The sequence below is a fragment of the Phodopus roborovskii genome, unplaced genomic scaffold, assembly GCF_943737965.1.
Source record: "Phodopus roborovskii unplaced genomic scaffold, PHOROB, whole genome shotgun sequence".
Lineage (NCBI taxonomy): Eukaryota > Metazoa > Chordata > Mammalia > Rodentia > Cricetidae > Phodopus > Phodopus roborovskii.
Window position 1 is genome coordinate 1,525,798 of NW_026126511.1, and position 24,676 is coordinate 1,550,473.

The 24,676-nt window shown below is 42.6% G+C and overlaps 1 protein-coding gene across 2 annotated transcripts in view; it reads right to left on the reverse strand.

Moving 5' to 3' along the window:
- Pcca (propionyl-CoA carboxylase subunit alpha) overlaps window positions 1-24,676 on the reverse strand; it is a 281,942-nt gene that overhangs the window by 151,520 nt on the left and 105,746 nt on the right. For both annotated transcript variants that reach the window (XM_051195193.1, XM_051195192.1), the window contains 3 exons: window positions 20,553-20,655; window positions 15,781-15,875; window positions 12,366-12,516 (listed from right to left, as the gene is read on the reverse strand). In XM_051195193.1, coding sequence (XP_051051150.1) covers window positions 12,366-12,516; window positions 15,781-15,875; window positions 20,553-20,655 — 349 coding nt within the window. The remainder of the gene's footprint in view (window positions 1-12,365; window positions 12,517-15,780; window positions 15,876-20,552; window positions 20,656-24,676) is intronic.

Sequence of the window (24,676 nt, forward strand, 5' to 3'; positions counted from 1 at the left end):
AATAAGCATCTACCCTTTGTAAAATAAATGTGACACTAAGTAAAGATCTTATTAGACAGTTAATGCATATATACCTTAAATCACATTATGATTTGTGAGAAACAATATTCTTTGAGAAACAAGTACAAAACCTTTCTGTTAGTATTCAACACCAGTTTCGTGTGAAAAAGCATCCAGCGTTAACTATGCAAGATTTAAACCTACTATGTGCCCAACCATGGGGTTTACATAACCCTGTTCAAAGTAAGTTTTAATTAAGTGAAAGATTCAATATTATCTTTGTATGACCAGTACCCCAAAAGTATTACATAACACAGAAAGAACACAACTGACTGTAATCCGGGAAGTACGGTCAAGTCAGTGAGTGGCACAACTCTGGGGAGAGAGCTACAGAATTTTGGGGACTCTCCCTGTGAGCTGCCTTGCCGATGACAGAAGGGTGCACAGTGATTGCACAGCATGGAAACGCTGGACATACGGCCTCAACACAGCCTACATCACCAGTCAAGAGACCCTCAAGACACTGGGCACAGCGCTCACAGACCCAACCCTGCTGCTGGCTCAGTTCTCCAGAAGGCCGAGGCGGCATCTCTTTATGAGGAAACATACACACTCTGAAAAAAGAACATGCTATTTAAAAAAAAAAAAAAAAAAAAAAAAAAAGTAACCTATGCTTTTTAAAAAGGTCAAGATCATAAATGACCAAAAGACTATGGGATTGTCCCAGATTAAATGAGACAAAAGAGAGAGCTGAGTATAAGGCATAGGCCTGTGACCGCAGCATTCAAGAAGCAGAGGCAGGAAGAGCCCAAGTTCAAGGCCAGCTTGGACTACACTGGGAGACCCAATCTCAAAAAATAAAAGGAAACAGAAAAAGTAAAAACAAAGAAAAAGAATGATTATGTGTGACATATAACCCTGATCTAGAAATTTTTTCCTAGTGTAGCAAACATTGGTGAGCAAATATTAAGTCCTGTGCACAGACTGGACAATGGTAATGTGTCAGTATCACCATCCTGATGTGGGGTTCTGTGGCTATGGGGAAAATATCCCATGGTTCTAAGAAATAACATTTAGGAAAGATGGGACATGCGATCTAAAATTTACACAGACACCAGTGTCTATGGTGTGTGTGTGTGTGTGCGTTTGTGTGTGTGTGACTCTGCACATGAACTTACAGTAAGGGCAAATGTTGACAAGGCTAAGTGATGGGAGCTCAGAGTCATTTCCCCTTCCCCATCTTTATTCCAAGTCAGAAATCATTTAAAAATTTAAAAACTGAGTAAACATAAGAGTCACTTAAAGGGTTTGTATTTTCTTATGATAAAACATGATTAAGATAACAATATCTGACTGGGTCAACATGAGTTGCTCTTCAGCAACTCATGAAGCATCTACGACAGCGCTCATTAGTTCTGTGACTCCCCAACATAAACTTTTCAGACTTTACTCTGAATTTACCTAATAGTTCCTGAGACATTTTTAAAAATAGGTAACTATACAATCAGGCCTTCGTTTTGAGGAGGGGAACTTTTGCAGACAGTAATTGCACAAGTGAGCGTGCTAACAGCAAGGATCTTAGGACAGATGACTACAGAGGATTCACTCAGCCACTGTGCAGAGAGCGATGAGAAAGAGAATCCACGTTTCCCAAACAGAGGGATATTTGACTGCAAATGTTTGGCAGCTAGCAATCATGGCCCAAAGTGCAAAGTCCAGCATTCAAAACCACGAATGGCATAGTGAAATGTGCGGAATCCCTCAATCAGACCACATTTATTCCAAACCCCATCAACATTTCCAAAGGGGACAGCCGAAAGGAGAGGTACACGGTACAAATGTTAAATCTCAGAATAAGACCATCATAAACTAGCATGCTTTGCTGATGTCTTTAGTAAATACATTAAGCATGACTGGACAGCTGTTAGATAGAGATGGCCTATGAGTCAGCCATGCCTTGGACAGGATATGAATGTGAATATCCTAGGGACAGACATGATTATCCACTAACATGGGAGGAATCTGTCCTCATTCACATGACAGTCTCTTCTGTGTGCTCGCTTGGTGTTATAGTTCTCTCTGTCTCTCTCTGTCTCTGTCTCTCTCCACTTGCTGATGTCTCAACTAGAAGGATAATGGAAGCTGTTGGTTTTGGTTTTGCTCTCTAGGTTCAGAAAGACTCTGACTAGAACAGGATCTAACACGTGCCCATTAAAACTCTGAAGGCCCTCCTCCAGGGACTACCGGGTTTCAAAATAAAGCCCCAAAGTTATTAGACTTTTGATCCATGCGACCGAAGGGTAAAAAGCACGTTGAGGGAGGCCTCAGCACATGACTCCTGCAAAACTCACCTTGAAAATAATAGCTACATTCAAGAGAGGCTGCACAAACTTAGGCTCCATCGCAGAGTGCTCCCGCTGAGAATAAACAAAGGAAGACAGAAGACAGGACTGCTGGGGGCTGATGTGTGTCTTCCCCTCACACCCTCTGTCTTGAAGCTCTGACCCTCGCCGCCTCAGAATGAGACTATTTCAGGAGACAGGACCTTCACCGACGCGACCGCCTTAAACGAGGTAATTAGAGTATGTCTGGGGCCCTTATAAGAAGGGAGTAGGCATGGGCACACAGAGCGCAATGCAGGACCATGTACAGAAAGACAGACATCTATCTGCAAGCCTCCAGCACTGTAAGAAAATGATTGGCAGCCTGAGGGACCTGAGACAGCCCAAGTGGGATATTAGAGAGTGAGTGGAAATCCAAACCTTGGCGGGGCAGTTGGCACAGGCTTTAATGGTAGCACTAGGGCGGTAGAGGCAAGTGGATCTCGGTGAGTTTGAGGCCATCCTGGCCTACACAGTGAGTTAGTTCCAGGACAGCTAGGACTGCACAGTGAGACCTTATCTCAAAAACTCCAAGAAAAGGTCCAGAACTCAAAGACAGCAAAAAGCTACAAAACAAATCCTCAACTTCCTGACAGGCTTGCCCACAGACATCTGTTTCATTTATTCACCACACACATATACATGCAATGAAAACGGAGTGGGGGGGGGGAAGTTGCTGTAAGAATTTGTTAAGCTGTATCTACCTCCAGAGAACAAGAGAACACAATTTCTCTTGCAACGTAGAGAAGAACTAAAACCCAACAGAACTGCTAAATTATAAATGAGAATCAGTAAGAATGATTGATGATTCAAACAGTAAACAGAAGGGAAGGCAGAATTTAAAAAAGAAAATATTACTTTAAAGGAGAAAAGCTGTGACATCAATAATCAATGAGGACTACCTTTTCACATTGCATGTACATCACATTGCATCATCTGACATGTGTGCGTGTGTACACACGCGTGTGTGTGTGTACAAATGAGTGTGTATATAGGTATGCGTTTATGAGTGTGAGCGAACAGATATGTACATGTGTGTCAAAGACCTTCTGATGTTGTCCGTGGGCACCACTCACCTTTTGAGACTGGGTCTCTCACTGGCCTGGAACTCACCAGGTAGGCTAAGCTGGCCGGCCAGCAAGCCCACCTATCTCCGCCTCCCCAGTGCCAGGATAAGGAGCTCATGGCATACTTCTGGGGCCTGGCTTTTTCATCTGAGTTCTAGGGATTGAACTCGGGTCTTAATGCTTGTATGAACTGAGCCATGTCTTCAACCACAGACTGCAATGGATAAAGCAACAGTCGAAGGTCTGGGGAGACCAACCAGTGGATAAACCACTTGGTACACAGTGTAAGGACCTGAGCTCAGATCCCCAAAACTCACATAAAAGACAGACAGGGGAGGCAAGGCAGCTGGTGGTCATCCTGTCACTCGGAAGGCAGAGGCAGGGTTCCACAGCCAACTGGCCAGCTAGACTAGCCAAATCCTGCATGCCCCAGGTCCAGCGAGACACTCCACCTACCTCAACAGAGTGGAAATCAATTGAAGGAAACGTCTGACGTCAATTTGGATTCCTCATGTGTGCACAAATGAATTTGTGAGTGTACCTGGGCATACATACACGTGTGCAAGCAAACACATGCATGCACATGCCTCAGACTTGCACAGGTGTAAAGAAATAAGCAGCAGCCTTAATAGGGATCTTCAAAGTAGAATATATATAACATGATACAAGGTGGAATTTAATATTAAAACCCTCTAAGCAGAGCAGTAATTATATATTAAAAGGCACAGCACAGTAGTCACGTGAAATTATATAACATCTGGTATTAGCACTAGAATACTTTAGGCAAGAAGGCATTTGAGAATACTACAGGGAGAACAAGCCTGAAGCCGTGCTGCAGTCCCTGGCTCTCTCTCTCCCACTTCCGAATGCTTAAAAAAGTACCACGGGGGGAGGGGGGACTGCAGAGATGGCTCACGCGTTAAACACACTGCTCTAGGAGAGGATTCAGGTTCAGTTCCCAGCATCCACACGGTGGCTCACAACTGTCTACAGTTCCAGTTCCAGGGGATCCAACACCCTCTTCTGACCTCTGAGGGCTGCAGCACATGCACGGCACACAGACATACACTCAGGCATACATACATACATACATACATACATACATACATACATACATACACATACACACACATACATACATACCATAAAATAAAATATTGAAAAAAAGAAAATTATCAGGATGAAAAGGCAAAGGGTCAGACATGACAGAACGAAGGAGGGAGGAGCATGAGGAGAAAAGAAGAAAACAAGAAACAGGGAAAGGGGTGCGAACGTGCTCCGCCGTCACCCTCTCAGGACGCAACTGGTTTGCAGAGCCGTTCCTCCTCTCTGTTTCCTTCTGTATGTTTTAATAGTTGCTCAAGTGTTTATACCGGGTCAAAAACGGAAGCATGCTAATTCATTTCAAACCCCAAACTTCTGTAGCAACGTAAACTTCTGTAAAGCGTAAGGGTAGCCTCATTAACTGCCCACTTGTATAGCTAACAAGAAACAGTACCCCTGGGTATGGGTAAAATATGAATTCTTGAGCATCGGATGGACGAAAACAAAGAGATCATTGATGGTGAACTATGGTGATGCTGGCGCTGAGAGCCGTGGAGTTTGTGGCCCCTGGGAAAAGACCACGGGTTCAATCTCACTATAACTAAAATATTTATGGATTAGCTATTAACAGGACACCAGCCTTAAAGCAGAATCTCTGGTGTGTCAGGAAGGAGGAGCGTGGGAAAGGGTTTTTTAAACGGTGGGGGGGGGGGGAACACAAGACATTCAATATCTATGTGAGCACGCAAAACCTGGTCTGTCCTGCCAAATTAAATGGTGAAAGCAACTCAAAACAGTTTTTGGGTATCTGCATAAGCAAGTTACAGAAGCCAAAAAGGCAGCTTATCGTATAGTAATAACTAGATGGCCATAGCTGTACTGAGTTAGGGTCACTGGGACTTATCTTCCAGGGTCTGGAGTAAGAGACGCATGATTAGTGGGCACCAAGACAAATGGCTGACATAAAATGGGGTTTATTTAGCCTTCACACTGACCATCCATGTGAAAATATCAATACGAGAACCAGGAGAGCCACGTCTGCAAACAAGATGACAGATGATGGGCTGGCTAATGAGAACAAATGGTAAAATCAGCATGAGCAAAGAGTTAGAGGAGAAAGAGAGAAGGCTTAGCTAAAAATTGAGTTTTATTAAAGGGAAACAACACACTCTCTCAAACTAGAAAATAAAAGCCAACAGCGGAATGTTTTTCGCAATCATTTTTCTCCAGGTTGTACCTTATAAATTATATCTAGAAAATTACAAAAACTTTTCCAACATTTTGGCAGCATCATTACTTTAACTCCTTTTCTTTTATTAGATGCAAGTAAGACAATCTAATAGACCAAATTTTTCACATGCAAAAATAAAAGCAACGGGGGAAAAATATCTCTCTTGGATACTGAACTATAAGATATGACATAATGGAGGGAGCGTCAGCAGCCGCCGAGCAAGCGCTCCAAAGCCTGGAGAGAGAGAGTGTGCCAATGGCCAAGCGAGCAGCCAGGAAGCATGGCAGGAAGCGTGGACAGCAGGGGCTTCCAGAGACTATCCTAAGAAGCGCCTCTGGGAAAGATCACCTGTGTCCCAGCCAGCATCCGGTGCCATTCTCTGTATGAGACACCCAGCTGCATCAGCAACCAATGCAGCCTCAGACTGCCTACACACAAAGGAGGGGTCAGCAGAGCAGTGGCCCTGCCTGCACCTGGAGGAGTGGCCGCCTGAGCCTTGGGCCCCTCTACAAGCAGAGGAGCAATCACCAGAGGCTCTTCCCTGCCTGTATCTGTAGGAGAGATCAAGCAAGCCACAGCCCCCAACTGTACCAATCAGAGGAAGAGAGACCCACCCGGGAGCACAGGTTCTACTTTACAGATTGGAGGAAGAGCTGGATAGACTACAGTGCCAAAATACACTCAGCAACACAAAGAGCAATACAGCACCACCAGAAACTAATGGCTCTACAACAGTAAGACCTCAACATCCCAATGCAGACGAGGCAGAAGAAAGCAACCTTAAAAATAACTTCAGGAAGATGGCAGAGGCCCTGAAAGGGGAAGTGAAAAACTCCCTTAAAGAAATGGAAGAAAAGACAAACAATGAATTGGTAGAGATCAACAAATAAAAGAAAACCAAGATAAGGCAATCAGATCGATGAAGACAAACTGAGTGAATTCTGGAAATGAAAAATCTGGGTAAACTATCAGGAACTATAAATGTAAGCACAAACAACAGAGTACAAGAGATAGAGGAGAGACTCTCGGGCACTTAAGAAATGATAGAGGAAATAGATTAACTGGTCAAAGAAAAAGTTAAATCCATCAAATTCTTAACACAAAATATCCAGGAAATCTGGGGCACCGTGAAAAGACCGAACCTAAGAATAATAGGGAATGAAAGAAAGAGAACTCTAGCTCAAAGGCACAGGGTTGGTCAGGTTGGGGGAAGGACAGAGAGGGAGAGAAGGAAAGAATTATCTTGATAGAGGGAGCCATTATGGGACTGTCAAGAAACCAGTCACCAGGGAAATTACCAGGAATATACAAGGATGACCTCAGATAAAACTCTAAGCAATAGTAGAGAGGGTGCCTGAACTGGCCTTTCCCTGTAATCAGATTGAGGACTACTGTAATTGTCATCATAGAACCTCCACCCAGTAACTGACAGAAGAAGATGCAGCGATCCACAGCTAAGCACTGAGCTGAGCCCCCAAAGTCCAGTCAAAGAGAGGGAGGAATGATAATAAGAGCAAAGGGGTCAAGACCAGGATGGGGAAACCCACAGAAACAGCTGACCCCAGCCTATGGGAGCTCATGGACCCCAGACTGACAGCTGGGGAACCTGCATGAGACCAAACTAAGACCCCTGAACGCAGGTGACAGTGGGTGGCTTGGGAAGTTTGTGGGGCCACTGTCAGGGGGACCAAGATCTATACCTGATGCATGAACTGGCTTTTGGGAGCCCATTTCCTTTGGAGAAATAACTTGCTCAGGCTTGATACAGGGGAGAGGGACTTGATCCTGCCTCAACTTGGTGATAGGCCAGACTTTACTGACTCCCAATGGGAGGCCTTACCCTCTCTGAGGAGCAAAGGGAGGGTAGGGTGAGGGGAGGGGGGAACTGGTGTGTGTGTGTGTGTGTATGAAATAAAAGTTTTACTACCAAAAATAATGTATGACATAATATCTAAGACACTGCAGCACTAGCACGCAAATAAGCAGTATATGTGACAAAGTTGAGTCAACTGAGTGTCTTAAATAAATATAATAAAATTTATTTCAGACAGAGAGATTCCACTATGAAATACAAACCGTGTCCTAAAAGAAAACATGAGGGTGAAATTTTGGTTCATCATACAATAGGGGAAATCCAATAATGTCACAATGGCACAAATTACATAATAGAGGAGATTTTAAAACTTAACCTCTTAGAAATAAAACCTTTATCAGAAAATGACACACAAGACAAGGAGACAGGCAGCAGGTGAAAAGGAACTGCCTATAGATGGTGTCTGAGGCTGTTACACCTATGCTGGGGAGCAGGTGGCTTCTGACCCAGGAGAGGAAGGACCACCTGCTCACAGAGCATCAGAGCCCAGGCGCCATCCCCATGAAGTAAGGGCTGGTAGGGTGCACAGGCAGAGGAGCTGGTACCACACAATGGGAACCTGCAAGGTGGTAAACTCGGGCCTTATGCAAGAGTTATGGGCACATCTGACCTCCTCAACCACTGGGAGGCTGGAGGGATAAGGGAGAGGCGGGGAAGGGGGTGGAAGAGGCAGAAAAAGAAAGAACACAAAGAGATTATAACTGTTCTGGAACCTAAAAACAAAACAAAACAAAAAAAAAAACATAACAAAACAAGCTCAGCATAAAAGAATCTAAGGATGTACAAGATAGTCCACTAGCAGCTGACCACCTTGAGAATAAAGCTGACCCAAGCATCCATGCCTCAACTTGGTGACTCTTTGTGGTACCTCTAGAAAAACAAAATTTGTCAGTCCGAATGTCACTCTTAGAAACATCCACCAAGTGAAGATGCTGCTCACATTTCTGTCACCAGAAAACACATGTGGCTTGAAGCTGGGAAAGTGACCGGCTCATCAGGAAGTGTCAAGAGAAAGGAACAAAGCAAATTGCAGCCCTCGCTGCTCAAGCTGATACACTAATTAAAGATAAAACAGATTGCAGGATCTACAGACTCTGATCTGTGCTATAAGCATTAGAATCTCAGCTTAGAAATCTGAAAGAGAAAATACGCTGTTGAAAAATAAAAACATGAGAGGTTAAGAACATTCCCTGCTCTTGGAGTTCGATTCCCAGCACATCAAGTGGCTCACAACCACCTGTGACTTCAGCTCCAAGGGATGTCATACCTTTGGCTTCTATAGACATCTATACTCACATGCACACACACACACATACATACACACACACACACACACACACACACACACACACACACACACACTCACTCACTTTAAAATAGCAAAAGTAAATTTATTACAAAGAGAAGAAAAGGTTATATTAAAAAAGAAGAAGCAAGCAGTGGTGGTGCATGCCTTTAATCCCAGCACTCGGAGGAGGCAGAGGCAGGTGGATGTCTGTGAGTTTGAGACCAGCTTGGTCTACAAGAGCTAGTTCCAGATCAGCCTCCAAAGCCACAGAGAAACCCTGTCTCAAAAAAAGCAGAAGGAGAAGGAGGAGGAGGAGGAGCAGCAGCAGCAGCAGCAGCAGCAGCAGCAGAAGAAGAAGAAGAAGAAGAGGAAGAGGAAGAGGAAGAGGAAGAGGAAGAGGAAGAGGAAGAGGAAGAAGAAGAAGAAGAAGAAGAAGAAGAAGAAGAAGAAGAAGAAGAAGAAGAAGAAGAAGAAGAAGAAATCTTTCAACATTCATGAGGCAGGGGCAGGAGGGTCACAGGGAATTTGAAGGCGCCTTTATCTATAATAAGTTCCAAGCCTGCTGAGATTGCACAAGCATAGAGGGACATGCAAGAAAGGCCTCCTCAGTACTGTGAGAAGTCCAAGATTTGTCCTTCATGATTCCATACAGTAGTCCTATTTACTGTCAAACATCCCCTACACACAAACACATTCTAAGAAGGCAAAATTCATTTATTCTTGCTAACTGGCAGGGTCACGGTCACGGCAAATATATCCAAGAAAAGAAATGTGAATAAATATTGAATGGAAGTGGTCTGTATCAAAAGGTGATGTTAAATAGCACAGAATTCAGCACTCTCAGAACTAACATGATGAAATTTTCTACCAATTTGACTCCCCAACCCCCCCAAAGCTATTCTGTAATGTTTGAGATGACAGAATTTCCTAGCAAGCTATCCGGGATAAAAGCAGACAGACTGGGGGACTCTGATGATCACAACCAACTGCAAAGGTCTGCCTGATGGAGAAGACTGTGGGCAAGATTTAAAAAACAATGAGCTAAAACAAATGAGCCAGAAACAAATGAGAGAACAAAGGAAATCACGAGCTGGGCGGGCGACGCAATACTGGGGAGGCTAAGGAAAGAGTATCATTAAGGACCAGGAGTTCAAGGCCAGCCAAGGCAACATAGCAAGGCGTTGTCTCAGGGAGTAGAGACACAGTTACAAATTGCCCTAGAAGAGCCACTCGCTATTAATTTCATAGAAGATGACACGTACTGAACCCAAAATTCTGTCTTTGTAGAACAAAACACAAATGTTCTCTCATCACAAATTTCTTTCTTGATTCCTTTGCAAGCTACTATTCCCATCACACCATAATGAAGTCACCCTCTTAATAAAAAAACATGATTTCCTAGCTTGTTGTCTAATTAGATCCACTTAATTAGAAAGCTATTACTTTAATAAAATAGCAAATCCATATCCAAAAGGCAAAATTGTAAAGACATTCAAATGAAGAGAATATGGGCTAAGAAATGTAGTTTCAAAGGGAGTACCCAACTACTTAACTGTCAATAATAAATGCTACAGATGTTCAGGATGTTGGCTGCAAAATAACAGTTAAATGTGTTGTTTCTGCTAAAAACCAATCTGCTATTTGACAGGCGTATTTCTACTCTACCAGTAACTTTTTCATATAACTATCAACGATTAAGACTTTGATGATGACACTCAGGGGACTGGTTAGTATTTGATACGCATGCCAAGTCCCTTGCAGCTAAGGTTCATCCTGTGACTGGTGAGGTTCTAAGCCTCAGGGGAGCATTTACACATGACATTTAAAAAGGAAAAGATACTCGATGGTGAGGCACAGGACAGGACAGAGATGGACTTAAAACACACTTACATGCATATAAAAAGCCGTCAGCTTGGAATCTGTAGTCACAGTTACTGGGACTTTGTAACAAGAGAGGAGGATGTTCTGCGAACATCAAAGAGGCCAGGCAGTGGTGGTTCACACCTTCAGTGCCAGCACTCGGGAGGAAGAGGCAGGTGGATTTCTGTGAGTCCCAGGCCAGGACAAACAACCCAGACTGATAGCTGGGAAACCAGCATGGGACCAAGCCAGAGCCCCTGAACCTGGTTCTCAGTTAGAAGGCCTGGGCAGTCTATCGGACCTCTGACAGTGGAACCAGGATGCATTAAAAAAAAACTTCGGGAGCACATTCCCCATGGAGGGATACTCCCTTAGCCTAGAGACACGAGGGGCCTAGGCCCTACCCCAAATGACCTGACAGATTTTGATGATCCCTCCTGGAAGGCCTCAACCCCCCTGGGGAGTGGGTGGAGAATGGGACAGGAGGGGATGTAGGGGAGGGAACATGGGAGGATGGAGGGAGAGGGAACTGGGATTGATATGTAAAATAAGAAAAATAATAATAATAATAAAGAAAACAAAGCAACATCAAAGGGTAAGAAAGAATCATCAGCCAAAAATCCAACCAACATGCTTGCAGAGATATAAACACAAAATTTGGCATCATTTTTGTTCTTCAGGCATGTGAACTCCAAGTGCAAAGTAACACTAGGGATGTAGTTTCTTCCTTTAGTAGCACTGAGCAATTGAAAAGCACAGCCATAAAATCAAAGTTGATCACAAGAGAGGGCATAGACAATATAAACAAAGAAAACAATACAAAGAATCAATAAGACAAAGAGTTGGTTCTTTGAGAAAATCAACAAGATAGACAAACCTTTATCCAAACTAACCGAAACACACAAGAGAGAATATCCAAATTAGCAAAATCAGAAATGAAAAGGGGGTCATAACAACATACACTGAGAAAATCCAGAGAATCATCAGGTAATACTTCAAAAACCTATACTCCACAAAATTGGAAAATTTAAAGGAAATTAACAATTTTTGGATAAGTACCACATCCCAAAGTTAAATCAAGACTAGAGAAAGAGAGTAAACAGACATATAGCCCCTATGGAAATAGAAACAGTCATGAATAGTAGTCTCCCAGTCAAAAAAAAAAGCCCAGGGCCAGATGGTTTCAGCACAAATTTTACCATAACTTCAAAGAAGAGCTAATACCAATACTCCTCAAATTGTTACACACAATAGAAACAGAAGAAACATTGTCAAACTCTTTTTACAAGACTAGTTACCATGATAACCAAAACACACAAAAATACAACTAAGATAGAAAACTACAGACTAATTTTTCTCATGAACATTGATACAAAAATACTCAGTAAAATACTGACAAACCAAATCCAAGACCACATCAGGCAAACACCCTTACACATAAAAGTTTTTTAAATTAAGTCACTGGGCTGCTTAATCTCCTCAGCAGAAGTCTCAGCACAAGTATATACAGAAAATACATTTATGGCACTGGTGTTTAAATTTTATTATGAAACAAAACAAGAAAAGGAATGAGTGAGGAGGAACACAGAGCATGGAGAGTAAGAAAAACAGTTGTTGTTACCTGGAGTCTTGTGTTCATCTCCAAGAAGTAAAAATTCTTCTTGGAGTCCACGAGAAATTCCACAGTTCCAGCAGAGGAATACTGCACAGCTTTAGCCAAAGCCACAGCCTGCTCTCCCATTGCTCGGCGAGTCTCGGGATCCAGAAAAATGCTACAAATACACAAAGCACTCAGCTGCAGAGCCTCAGATGATCTTACATGAAACTGCTTCATAGATTCTTCTGTACCAATTTATGAGCTGGTCATGTTACATGGTATACACTGTGTCCTGTGGGATATGCTTCACCAATCCAACAACAAGTTTTTATGGAACATTTCATCTTTTCACATTACCCTACAACTTCATTTCTAAAATACACAACTGAACATAGATACTAGCGATCTCTCCAAGCTAAGAGTAAATGGAAATAACTTAATCCTTATTCTTCATGGATTCTGTATGTGCAAACTTTCCTACTTGCTATAACACATGTCATACGTGTATTATATGTATACATATACAAATATGTAAAAATACATATTTGTAGCACCTTTATGCACGCATGAATGAGCAGAGAGAAGAAAACTGTCAAGAGCTGAGGATGAACAAATGATGTTCTCTGTTCCTATTCTGGGGCTTTCATTTCATCACTGTCATCTCCAAGGAGAGAGAGAATGAGGAGGGGAGAGAGTCCCAGCTTGAGAGACCCTTGATCTTCATGCTTAGGTGCTATCTGGGCTCCAAAGAGCATAATGGTTGTGAAATGTCTTAAGAAGAAAGCCTACATGTGAGTTAAGCCTAGAAAAAAAATGTATATATATCTCAGCCATGTAGCTGAGGTAGAAGTAACATTACCGGCAAGCCACAGCCATGTGGCAATACACAGACTAGGAAATATGGGTTAATTTAATTGTAAGAGCTAGTTAGGAATATGACTGAGACACTGGCCGAACAATTATAATTAATACTAAGCCTTAGAGTGGTTATTCCAGAACTGGTGGGTGGGATAAGAATGCAGGCTTCAGAGACCTATGGGCAGAGAGAAACTGGCCCAGTGGCACCTGGCAAGACAGAGACAAACCTCCCCCTACAGGTATTTGTTAATTCAGGGTCCACAATGCCTTTGTAGAACATAAGTGCATCAAATAAACTCTAATGCCTGTCACTGTCTCACAGGCAAGTAAAGGTAAAAATGTTTTCAATAAACTTTGCTTAAATGAAGGAAGTGTGTGTGTGTGTGTGTGTGTGCATGCGTGTGTGTGTGTGTGTGTGTGTGTGTGTGTGTATACATACACATATACATATTTGAGAGAGAGAGAATGACAAATAACCAGTATTTTCACATTCTATCTGAGAAAGGCTCTGAGACATCAACATTAACTACATTTCTATTTGTAGGTTGATGCACTCCTTCCATAAGATGCGAAGGACACACAATGTTCATGATGGGGTAGGATGCAGAACTTGTACACACCTTTCTTTGGTAGGTAGCCGTTTACAGAGTGCCACTCTTGGCTTATCTACATTACATGCCCTCTGTCCTACTAGACTCATTTCTTTTGTTTGTCTGGGAACTTTGGGTTGTTTAAGTAAATTTGAAGCTAGGGACTGAAGCTTCAGAAGAAATCCCCTCTGTTTCTGCTTGCAACTAATTTTTTGTAACTCCTTAACGGCCTGTCAGTGTTCAATTAGTCATCAGTCAGTATTCAAAGTTTCTGACTACTTTGAATCAAGATGCAAATAAGGTCTAGACTGCATTTGTCTGATATTTTTGTTTTTTTGCATTTTAAAGTGCTTTTAATCTGCCATTCTGTATTTGGTTTTCGGACAGACTTGGGCACGTTCCTGTCTCATTCCTAGATTGAAGGCGAACCCTGTGGTGTCTTTTAACACTACTGTTACATTTCAATTCCATATAAACTGATAGTTAGATTAAAGACTTCAATCATCACTCGGATCACCGTAGGGACAGAGCCTACCTTATAAGTAACTGGGAAATATATTTTATATCCTCCCACGTAGGTGATGTTGGGATTATCCGATGTCTTCAGGTGTTGAGGTTTTTCTTATTATAAATATAGTTTGGCAGTATGCTAATAAATACGGGCATAGAGATGTCTGGAAAACAACCATCCATAAAACTACTCAATTTTACCCTTTCTAGTCTTATGCTTTCCAATACCATAGACCTTGCCTAGCAGCAGCACAATTTCTATGTACTCTATCCTATTGGCAATGCAGTCAGAGAACACAGAATCTAGAAAGGGGACATAGACAACCCCCAACATTAAATGACAGCAATACCCAATGATTAATGTACCATGTTTTAAGACCACCAGACTACTCCACATTTTTAACTAATATATCCAAAATATGAATTAATTTTAACCTGTGATTTAAAATTTATGCATTGTCACATATAATTTTTTGAGAGACTACACATATTACATTAAAGCATGTTGGCTTTGCAGACTAAAGTTACAATTGGATATATATTTTAATGCTTGGCAATTCAAAACAACTACACACATTCAACTGGACTTGGTTTTTTTTGGGGGGGAGTGTCTGATTTTTATTTTTGGGATAAATTCTTGCAATATACCCTTGGCAGGCCTGGTATTCACTATGTAGTACAGGCTGGCCTTGAATTCATAGTGACCTTCCTGCCTCCACCTCTGAGATGCTTAGGTTATTATAGGCATTCTTCACTAGGCTTAGCTTCAACTGGGAATGTCTTTCTTTCTTCCTTCCTTCCTTTCTTTCTTTTTTTAGACAAAGGCCTCAGTACATTGCTCTAGATGACTAGAACTCTCTAAGTAGACCAGGCTGACATCAAATTCAGAGGTCCACCTGCCTCTGCCTCTGCCTCTGCCTCCCAAGTACTGCCACCATATTCAATGTGTTAACCGGGGATTTTTTTCAAAACAAAGAGAATAGCAGGACATACGCAAATACCAACCCAGCATCGGCTGAAAGACGAAGCTCCGTGAAACTACCTCACAGAGCCAACGGCAGCTGGGAGCCACCAGAGGAGCTCTTTAGAATCAAGGAGTTTTCAAGAACTATGTCCAGAAGTGCTTCCACATCAGGAAACACAGGACCGACTTAATTATTGTTTCTTTAACATGAGAAGCACATCTGTTCTGGGCATCCCAGGAATATTGGCAGCCTCTGCACAACCCAGGAGTCTAAATAAACCACAGTTATTGTCTGTCCAACTCTCTCTTCTAATAAAAACCTACTCCTTTTTCAAGTGTTTTCTCATTTTTATGCACTGAAGTCCTGGGGGAGTCAGGTACAGACTCTGAATCATTACTAGAGAAACAGCCATTAGCAATGCTTATATTAAGGGAATTTTAGCAAATAAAAAAAAATTTAGTCTGGAAAATACTTAAAAGCAGATAGCTTTATGGGTGCTCTCTGAATGACTCTTACCTTGGAGCTTCCTCTACAACCTTCTGGTTTCTTCTCTGGATCGAGCACTCCCTTTCATTGAGCCACAGAGCATTGCCGTGCTTATCACCTAAAACCTGAGAATGGTAACACTTGAGAAACCGCCAGTAAGTGTGTACCAGCTAATGCCTTCCCATATCACTTCTCTTGGTTTTTAATATCCAAACCTCAGACAATGCATACGGCTCTCAAAACACACATTAGGCCAGGTGGTGGTGGCACACGTCTTTAATCCCAGCACTTGGAAGGCAAAGGCAGGCGGATCTCTGTGAGTTTGAGGCCAGCGTGGTCTTCAAAGCAAGTACTAGGACAGCTAAGACTACTGCACAGAGGAAATCCTGTCTCAAAACTAAATAAATAAATAAACAAGCAAACAAACAAAAAATCATACATTAGGTTGATATTAACAGAAGAAAAGTATACTTATAATTCTAGAATACAACACTATTATCAAAAAATATCTTAGGAGAAAGATTCTCATGTTGCCTTTCAAGCATACAGGTGGACACATAAGTATCATTTAATAATGGCTAAAAGGTCAGAAGCCACTGTGAAAGCAAGGAAATATCAGTGTTGCTGGGGATCATGCCTTCTGGCCACCACTGGAACAATGGCACATCATTACACAAGCTTGCCTGTTGTTGCTCTTATCAAACATCTGTTAGTTGGGAAGCGATAGTTTATGGATCTATTGCCAATACATTGTTATTTGTATGTGGATAACTTTACCATGGTTTATTCTGTTAGAGGAAACTGGGGGGGGGGGGAGTGGCTGGGAGGTAATCCGTAACACACCATGATATTCTCCATTTGTGACGAGAAGAAATAAACTGGGACCACTGGGGGGGAAAAAAAACATGGCTCTCCGCTGAAGAAGAACCATTCAGAGTTGTTCCAATATTTCTGAACACATGCTTCCACAGATTTGTTTTAGAACCTCTGAGTCACTAATTTTAGCACGGAGTAGCTACCCAGCCTCACTGCAAGGCATTCTGTTATTCTGTTTCTTTGTGTATTGCAGAGAGCTAGTAGAAGCAGCATCTTAATGTTTTATATGGCTGGGGGGGGGGAATCATACTTGCTACAGACATAGCTAGCTATAAAAATAAGTAGTGAATAGTTGACTGAAACATTTTTAGGGGATGAAGCCTTTCTAAATTCAAAAATCATTTCAAGTAATATAGGAAAATATTAGAGTCACCGGATGCCAATAGATTGGCATTTTACTGCTAAGACTCCAAGGTAGCTGCATGAGGTACATCTAAAAATATTTAACTACTCAAAATAACTCTCGACCTCTTTATTTAAACTCTAGTTGGCAAGGAAGTAAAAGTACACTTAGTCTCCAAGAAATAAAGCCAAAATAACCAAGAATCTCATAAAGCCCTTGAAACTGTTAAAAAAAAAGAGAGAGAGAGAGACTCAAATACAGAATCAAGTGTTTGTTTTCTCCCATTCTATATGATCTCCTTGTTTGCTCTAAGAAGTGTAAGGATTTTGGCACGACGTGACATACACAGACATATGTGCTGGCAAAACATCCATACATACAAAATCAAAATTAAAAGCATGGGGAATTTATCAAGCATTAAAAAAATGTAATAATATGCGGGGGGGAATGAATAAAAACACACTTGGGGGGAAAGATGATCACTTCCTCGCAAGCTATCTCAGACTTAGACCATGACCCTTTAAAGATGCATGTGCTGAGTGGGATTCAGCCACAATGCTAGTTCCTCAAGAAGTCTCATGATAGATAATGCAAGCCCTTGAGGACCGCTGAGCCCAGCCTTGGGAACACTGGTGGTTAAGAACCATGTCCACGAGGACACGGAGCACAGCAGGGGTATTTGCAATGCCGGTGTACACCAGAGAAAGGGCACAGGGTGGGGCAGCTCATACAAAAAATTAGCGGGTGACTGACATGCACTGGCACACTTCCCAGGCTGCGGGCAGACATTCGAGAATGGGTAACATCATCTAAGCGAAGAACCCAGAGGACCAGGAGGCAGGGTAAGGGCGGGCTTGACTTCTTTCTGTGAGCTGCACTTATGACACAGCACTGTGCTCTGAGCCAGACTGCTGCCATCTTCGTGAGACCAGCTATGTCCGCTGGAAAGTGTCACCATAGTTCTGCATGATGTTCGCTGCTGATGTTCCCTCACAGAAGGAGGGCTAGGGACAACGACTGGACCTTCAGCTGACACTCCAACCGTTCTTCCCAACCACTTGTATATAATTCTGCCCTGATTATGTGTGGCTTTGGGTCTTGGGAGAGCCTGGAGTGCACAAGCTGGGAAAGACAGAAAAGAAGAGGGCTCGTCTGCACAGTCACCGGGAAGCCACCATCCATGCTAAATGCAGACTTCTCGGTGTGGCTGCTTTAGGGTCGCCTTCACTCCTGCCCATAACCCCTCACTCATGCTCTAAAGTGAGCCTAATAAATCATTAGTTCCCCAGGGAGCAACTCTGGTTTGTCACTGGGCTTTCACAAGGCAAGGTGGACAGATACTGCTTGGTCTGCACCGGAGATAGAATTACTAAAACAACCCTATATACATGAACTATCTAATGCAAATAAGCTCATGGATCAGACTGGGGGGGGGGGGAACATCTGGGTTACCCATTTAAGCTACTAGGGGGCAGACTTACCTATGCTTAAAAACATGACCCAGACGGTAGGTCAAAAGTAATTAAACTAAAAGGCGAATGTAAATGTGTAACAAGTTAACTAACAGAATTTACTTAATGCTAATGAAATATTTATTAAAGGCAAAGGACTAAGACCTCCTCTCTGCCCTCAAGGAGCTGTGATCTCTCAGGAAACAAGGGGCATCTCGGGCTCAAGCAGTGTAAGTGAGCTCCTAGCAGCAGTCATGTTCTCCAACTGCATTCCGAGATCATTTCTCACTCAGCAAGATCTAAAGAAACAAACTTTTAAAGGGATTTAGAAAAGATACCTGGTTGGAGACCAACGCAGTGTGCATTACACGAGCATCAAGTAAGTGGCAAATCGAAATTATAAAGTGGCTAACACATCACAGCATCAAATGAACAAATGTCTAGGGGAAAAGATTAATGAAGGACACATAAAACCTTCAGACTTAGGACTATAAAACGCTGAGGAGAGGACTAACAGAGACACGTAAGCTGTGAGCTAGTCTAGGTTCATGGACTGACTAGAAAAGCCAATATAGAACTGATAAAACCCAAATCCAGTTCTCAATAGTTGTATGTTAGGGAGGAATTAGGTTAACAGGTAAAGTCTAAAATTTACATGGAGACTTAAGAAACTTAAAAAGCCTACCCTGTTTGGGGAGGAGGGGGGAACTAATTTAGAAGAACATTAACAGTACCATATTCTCTGTCTGTCTGTCTGTCTGTCTCTGTCTCTCTGTCTGTCTCTCACTTTCACTCTTACTCTGTGTGTGGTATGCTTATGTGTGCATATATGTTTATGTTTGCAGGTACAAGCACACAAACATGTGAAGGGCAGAGGTTGAAACCAAGTGTTTTTCTCTTATTAGTTTCCATCTCATTGTGAGCCAGGGTCTCTAACTGAGCCCACAGCTCAACAGTTCATGCGGCCACTGGACCCTGGGGACCCTTGGTTTCTGCTTCCCCAGAACTGGAATTACAGACCTGCACCACCATGCCTGGTCTTTTATGCGGAAGTCTGGGAACTGAGCTCAGGCTTGCATATGAAATATTTTACCAACTGAGCCATCTCCCTAGCTCCCAGGTATCTTATAAAACAAACATAATTATGACAAATTATGACAAATATAATTATGAGAAGCAATCTCACTTAACTTATGACAAATGCCTGTCACAAGATACAGTATTTTTTATTAGAAAAAAAAATCGAACAGCCAAAGGGGAAAGCATCTACTCATTCAGGCGTAGTCACAGACCCGCACACCATTCCTACACCAACACACCCCAGTGGCTCCGGAGGTGAGGCCAGAGGATTGCATATATTAGGCTAGACTGAGCTACATAGAAAAGTCCTGTAAGTGTAAGCAGGACTTCAGCAAAGTTAAGAATTCTGCTGCTTAATGATAATAACACAAACAGGAAAACTGTAGAGAAGGGATGAGATGAAAAGAAAGATTTCTTTTATCATATATTATTATTATTATAGCTTAGAAATACAAATATACATTGTTATAATTTCATGTATGTGGCAGTTTGAAAGAAAATGCCCCCCCAGAGGAAATGGGACTATTAGGAGGTGTGGCCTTGTGGAGTAGGTGTGGTCTTGTTGGAGGAAGTGTGTAACTGTGGAGGCGGGCTTTGAGGTCTCATATGTTCAAGATACTACCCAGTGTCTGCGACTACTTCCTGTTGCCTGTGCAAGATGTAAGACTCTAGGCTATTTCTTAAGCACCAGGTCTGCCTGCATCCTGCCATGCTCCCTGCCATGAGGATAACATACTAAACCTCTGAAACTGTAAGCGAGCCACACAGTGAAATGTTTTCCTTTATAAGAGTTGCCATGGTCACGGTGCGTCTTCACAGCAATAGATACCCTAAGACAATATATTAATAGCATGTATTATTATTCCTTTAAAAAAATGACTCTAATGATCCAGTCCTGTAAGAGACTGGATGATTCCATAGTAGAATGCATTTAGCCTGTTCACTAGCTTTAGACTGCTGTGTTTTGGGGGTAGGTTACTACACCATTTCAATCCAGACCACAACATTCTAGGATCCTAGCACAGTCATACGGTATCTTGAACAGTACCAACCTGGATTTCTATGTGACGAGGGTTATCGATAAATTTTTCTATCAGTAGTCTATCATCACCAAAACTAGATGCAGCCTCCTGGGATGAAAATCTAAAACCATCCCTGTGAAACAAAAAGAACAATTAGTCTAGTGAATCAAAGACAACAGCATTGGCTTCATCTGTATTCAGAGTAAACTGGAAAACAGACTCACTGAACACACAGAGACCCAAACTAACCTGAGCAGCAACTTCCACTTACAGCTCTGTGACCTTGGGCTCCTTATTTAATGTCCCGGTCATCGCCAATTTTCCACGGAAACAAGAACACAGTGCTTGCTTCACCAACCACTGAACACACTAGCAATGCTGGAGAGGCAGACCGCTCGGTAATTAAGGGCGTAGTCACTCTTCATGAGGACCCAGGTTCCATTCTCACCACCTGCCTGGCAGCTCACAACGCCAGTTCCAAGAAATCTGATACCCTCTTTTGCCTTCCACAGGCACTGCATGAATGTGGGGGACAGACGTACATGCAGGCAAAATACCCACGCGCATAAAAGTATTTTTCAACGTGCTAGCAAGCCAGTATTAAAAAGCTCACATATATTTGGTTTAGAAATTGGAAGGCATGAGTGGAAGTGGGAAGTGCTAGCCAGTTACACAAGTTCTGGGAACAAAAGAGAGTTGCAGCTCTGCGGGTCCTTCCAGGTCTGGAAATACGGTCGTCTCCCCAACACTGCACAGGACACTAGACTTGCATCTTCTTCAGAATGCTTAAATTGTTTAAAACGGAAAAGGACAAGTTCTGAGGATGGGGGGGGGCATATGTTTAATTATTGCATTCTATTCAATTCCTAAACTAATCTAAATCATTATTACATCACTAACATAGGTTTTCTAGACACATACAGAAGGGGATTATTTGGCCAGTTCATTAACACTCAAACTTTATTCAAACTCAGGCGTGGTGGTGCACACCTTTAATCCCAGCACTCAGGAGGCAAAGGCAGGTACAGGTGGATCTCTGTGAGTTCATGGCCAGCCTGGTCTACAGAGTGAATTCTGGGCTAAGCAGAGCAACATAGTTAGACCCTATCCCAATCAATAACTCAACCAACCAACCAACCAACCAACCAACCAACCAACCAATAAAAATAAGTAGGTAAAACTCAAACTAAGGATTCAATGAGATGGCTCAACTGACAAGGGGACATGTCACCAAGCTCAGTAACCTGAATGTGATCCCTCTGACCCACACATGCACCATAGCATGCGCGCCCGCGCGCACACACACACACACACACACATAAAATAAGCAAATGTAAATAATTTTAAACTTTAAACTTGTCTAAAGGTAACGGAAAATTTTTGTCCATTCACTTATATATTTAGAATATAAAATGTAATTACCTTTACTTCTAACCAAGTCTGTCTTCAGAGTAAATACTTGTATTGTACATAAAACATTTAAGCCAGTCCCTTCTGATCCTTTAGTGTGCAAACAGTGCATCTGGCAATGCTAAACATAATTATCTTATGTGTTTGTGTCTGCACTTGAAATGCACACAATACAGAAGGCAATTAGAAGACCCATTTCCAAACCTGGGGGGAATTCTCCCATTTCTGCTCCCTCACAGAAAAGATCTTGGGTTTTCTAAGTCTTCCATTGTATCTTTGACTTAGGAGAATTGTGTTCGGACTCGGGCAGGCTACACACTTCAAAGAAACCGGAAGTACAATGAGTTGTTGTTTTCAGTGTCATATGACCAATGTTTTATTAGATGGGATAGATATTATAATTCACAAAGAGAATAACATAACACTTTACAGTTTGCCTCTAATGTAATGACAAAAATCTTTCTTTTTTGCTTTTAAGCCAAGAACATCAAAAGTAAAACATCAAAGTCATCAAAATGAAACACAAAGTTTGAAAACATCACAGGTCTGTTTTGTAGCTACAGGAAAGTTGTGTTGAGAACATCCGCTGGGCTGAGCATAGAGCTCGGCACAGAAGCTCGACACATGCTAATTCTGGGTTCCATACCAGCAACCACCTGAAACCAAACACACACTTCTGATGACTCTCTTTCAGTAATCCCCAAAATAACTACCAGTCACCAAACAAGGTATCCGGCACATATTTTTGTGCTTGCATCCAAAGAATAGAAAATACTTGTAGGTTGTGCAAAAAAGAAGTTTCTTCTTCAAAATGGAAGACAGGAGTGGAGAAGTCAAGAAGTCAGACCGATGTGTTGTGGCGTTGACACTTTATCGCAATGGGAGACTACTTAGGGTCACCGGACCACTCTCTGAATTCATCTAGACTTTTGTGTTTGTGTTTGGTTTTTTGTTATTTTTTTTTCTAAATAAACAGAGGACATAAGATAGCTTTTTAAACGAAAGTATCCATCATCAAACCCCGAGTCAAACTTCTGCTCACCTGCACAAGATTACAGGGATAGCTCACTCATGTTGAAGTCAATAAATATTTTCACTAACCTCATGGGTGTATTTTTAGTCTGTGTATCACTTACTTGACTAGAAAGGACTAACAGATTTATCAGAGTATGGCACATGAACGGATCCAGTGACTTCAGAACTCTAAACTCAAACTCATAAATCAACACCAGGGCACCAAAACCCACTGCCAAGACACCCCATAAAAGAGTATGCCACTCAGACTCTCCTGGAGAAATATGCGGCAGGAGATCTGAGGTCCTGAGAGTCATTGTTTTAAAAAAAAAAAAAAAAAAAAAATTAAGAAGTTTCCTAGGGTGGTAGCACTCTGGAGGCAGAGGCAGAAGCAGAAGCAGGATGATGTGAGTTTGGAACCGGCCTAGTCACCATAGCAAGTTCTAGGACAGCCGGGGCTATACAGTGAGACCCTGTCTTTTAAAAAGTGCTAGATTTCCAACGGGATGGCTATGTAAGTAAAATACGAAAGGGGGAAAACAATGAGACAAAAGTCAGAGTCCCAAAGCACACCTCTCTCTCCAAACTCAGCTGCCGCCAGCATCCTTTTCCGCCCTTCCTGTAAAGAAGCCGAATGTAGCAGCCCCCCTGTCCAGAGATGATGCAAGTGTGTGTCCAGCAGTATTTTACCAGTCACACGCACGCCCTGTGTTTGGGTTCAGAAGCCTGGGCCCTCTGTCAATCACTAGATGACAGTGTAGGGGAAACTGAGGGATTTGAGGGTGAGTCAGGAAGGAGGAGGAGGCGTTCGCTTGGATTTGAAATAACTAGTCTAACTGCACAGATGCTGGGAACCAAACCCAGAGTCTCTGCAACAGAAGCTAGTGTTCTTAGCCGCTGGATCGTCTCTTCAGTGCCCATTCTTCTAAAGGTAGAAGCCCACACCTGTTCCAACTCCTAGTCTCACACAGGGACCTTTGCCTTTCGGTATTTCCCAAGAATTTTCAAGCCAAGCAGACTCGTGTGCTGTGCGTTTAATTTACATAAACACTAAAACCAAACACGAAAGGTGACAAAATAACTTTAAAACGGCGCCTACACATCTTCAACCAACTCCACCCTGTATCCAACCAGCCAAAATTGCCTTGTCTGGTCTGTCTGTCTGTCTGTCTGTCTGTCTGTCTGTCTGTCTGTCTGTCTGTCTGTCTGGGACCGGGTGTCATTTCCTAGCCGATGCTGGACTCAAATTCATTACGCAGTGTTTGTAGACACTCCTTCCTCAGATCCCCAGGTACGAGGGTCATAGGCACAAGTCTGTACACCTGACTTCACGTTCTCACCGATCCGTCCTGTCACACGGGTGAAAGCCACCAGCCCCGTTTTCCAGCACAGTCATTACAGACACCTCCTCACTAGCTCCCTGGATCCAGAACATGACTCTGCCCATTACCTTCAGACCAAGGAGACTTCTACCAGAGTGAACATTACCCGACCTATGTGAGAAGACGTTGTGATTCATGTGTATACGTGTGTGATGTGTGTTCACGAGTGTGTGCATGCATGTGCCTGGAGGCCAGAGGAAGACACTGGCTGTCATGTTTTATCATCTCCGTAATTCCCTTCTGACAGGGTCTCTCCCTGAACCTGGAGTTGGGATGATGGCCAGGAGGTCCAAGCAATCCTCCAGTCTCCGCCCTAAAGATTGTTAGCATGGCAGGCACATGCAACCC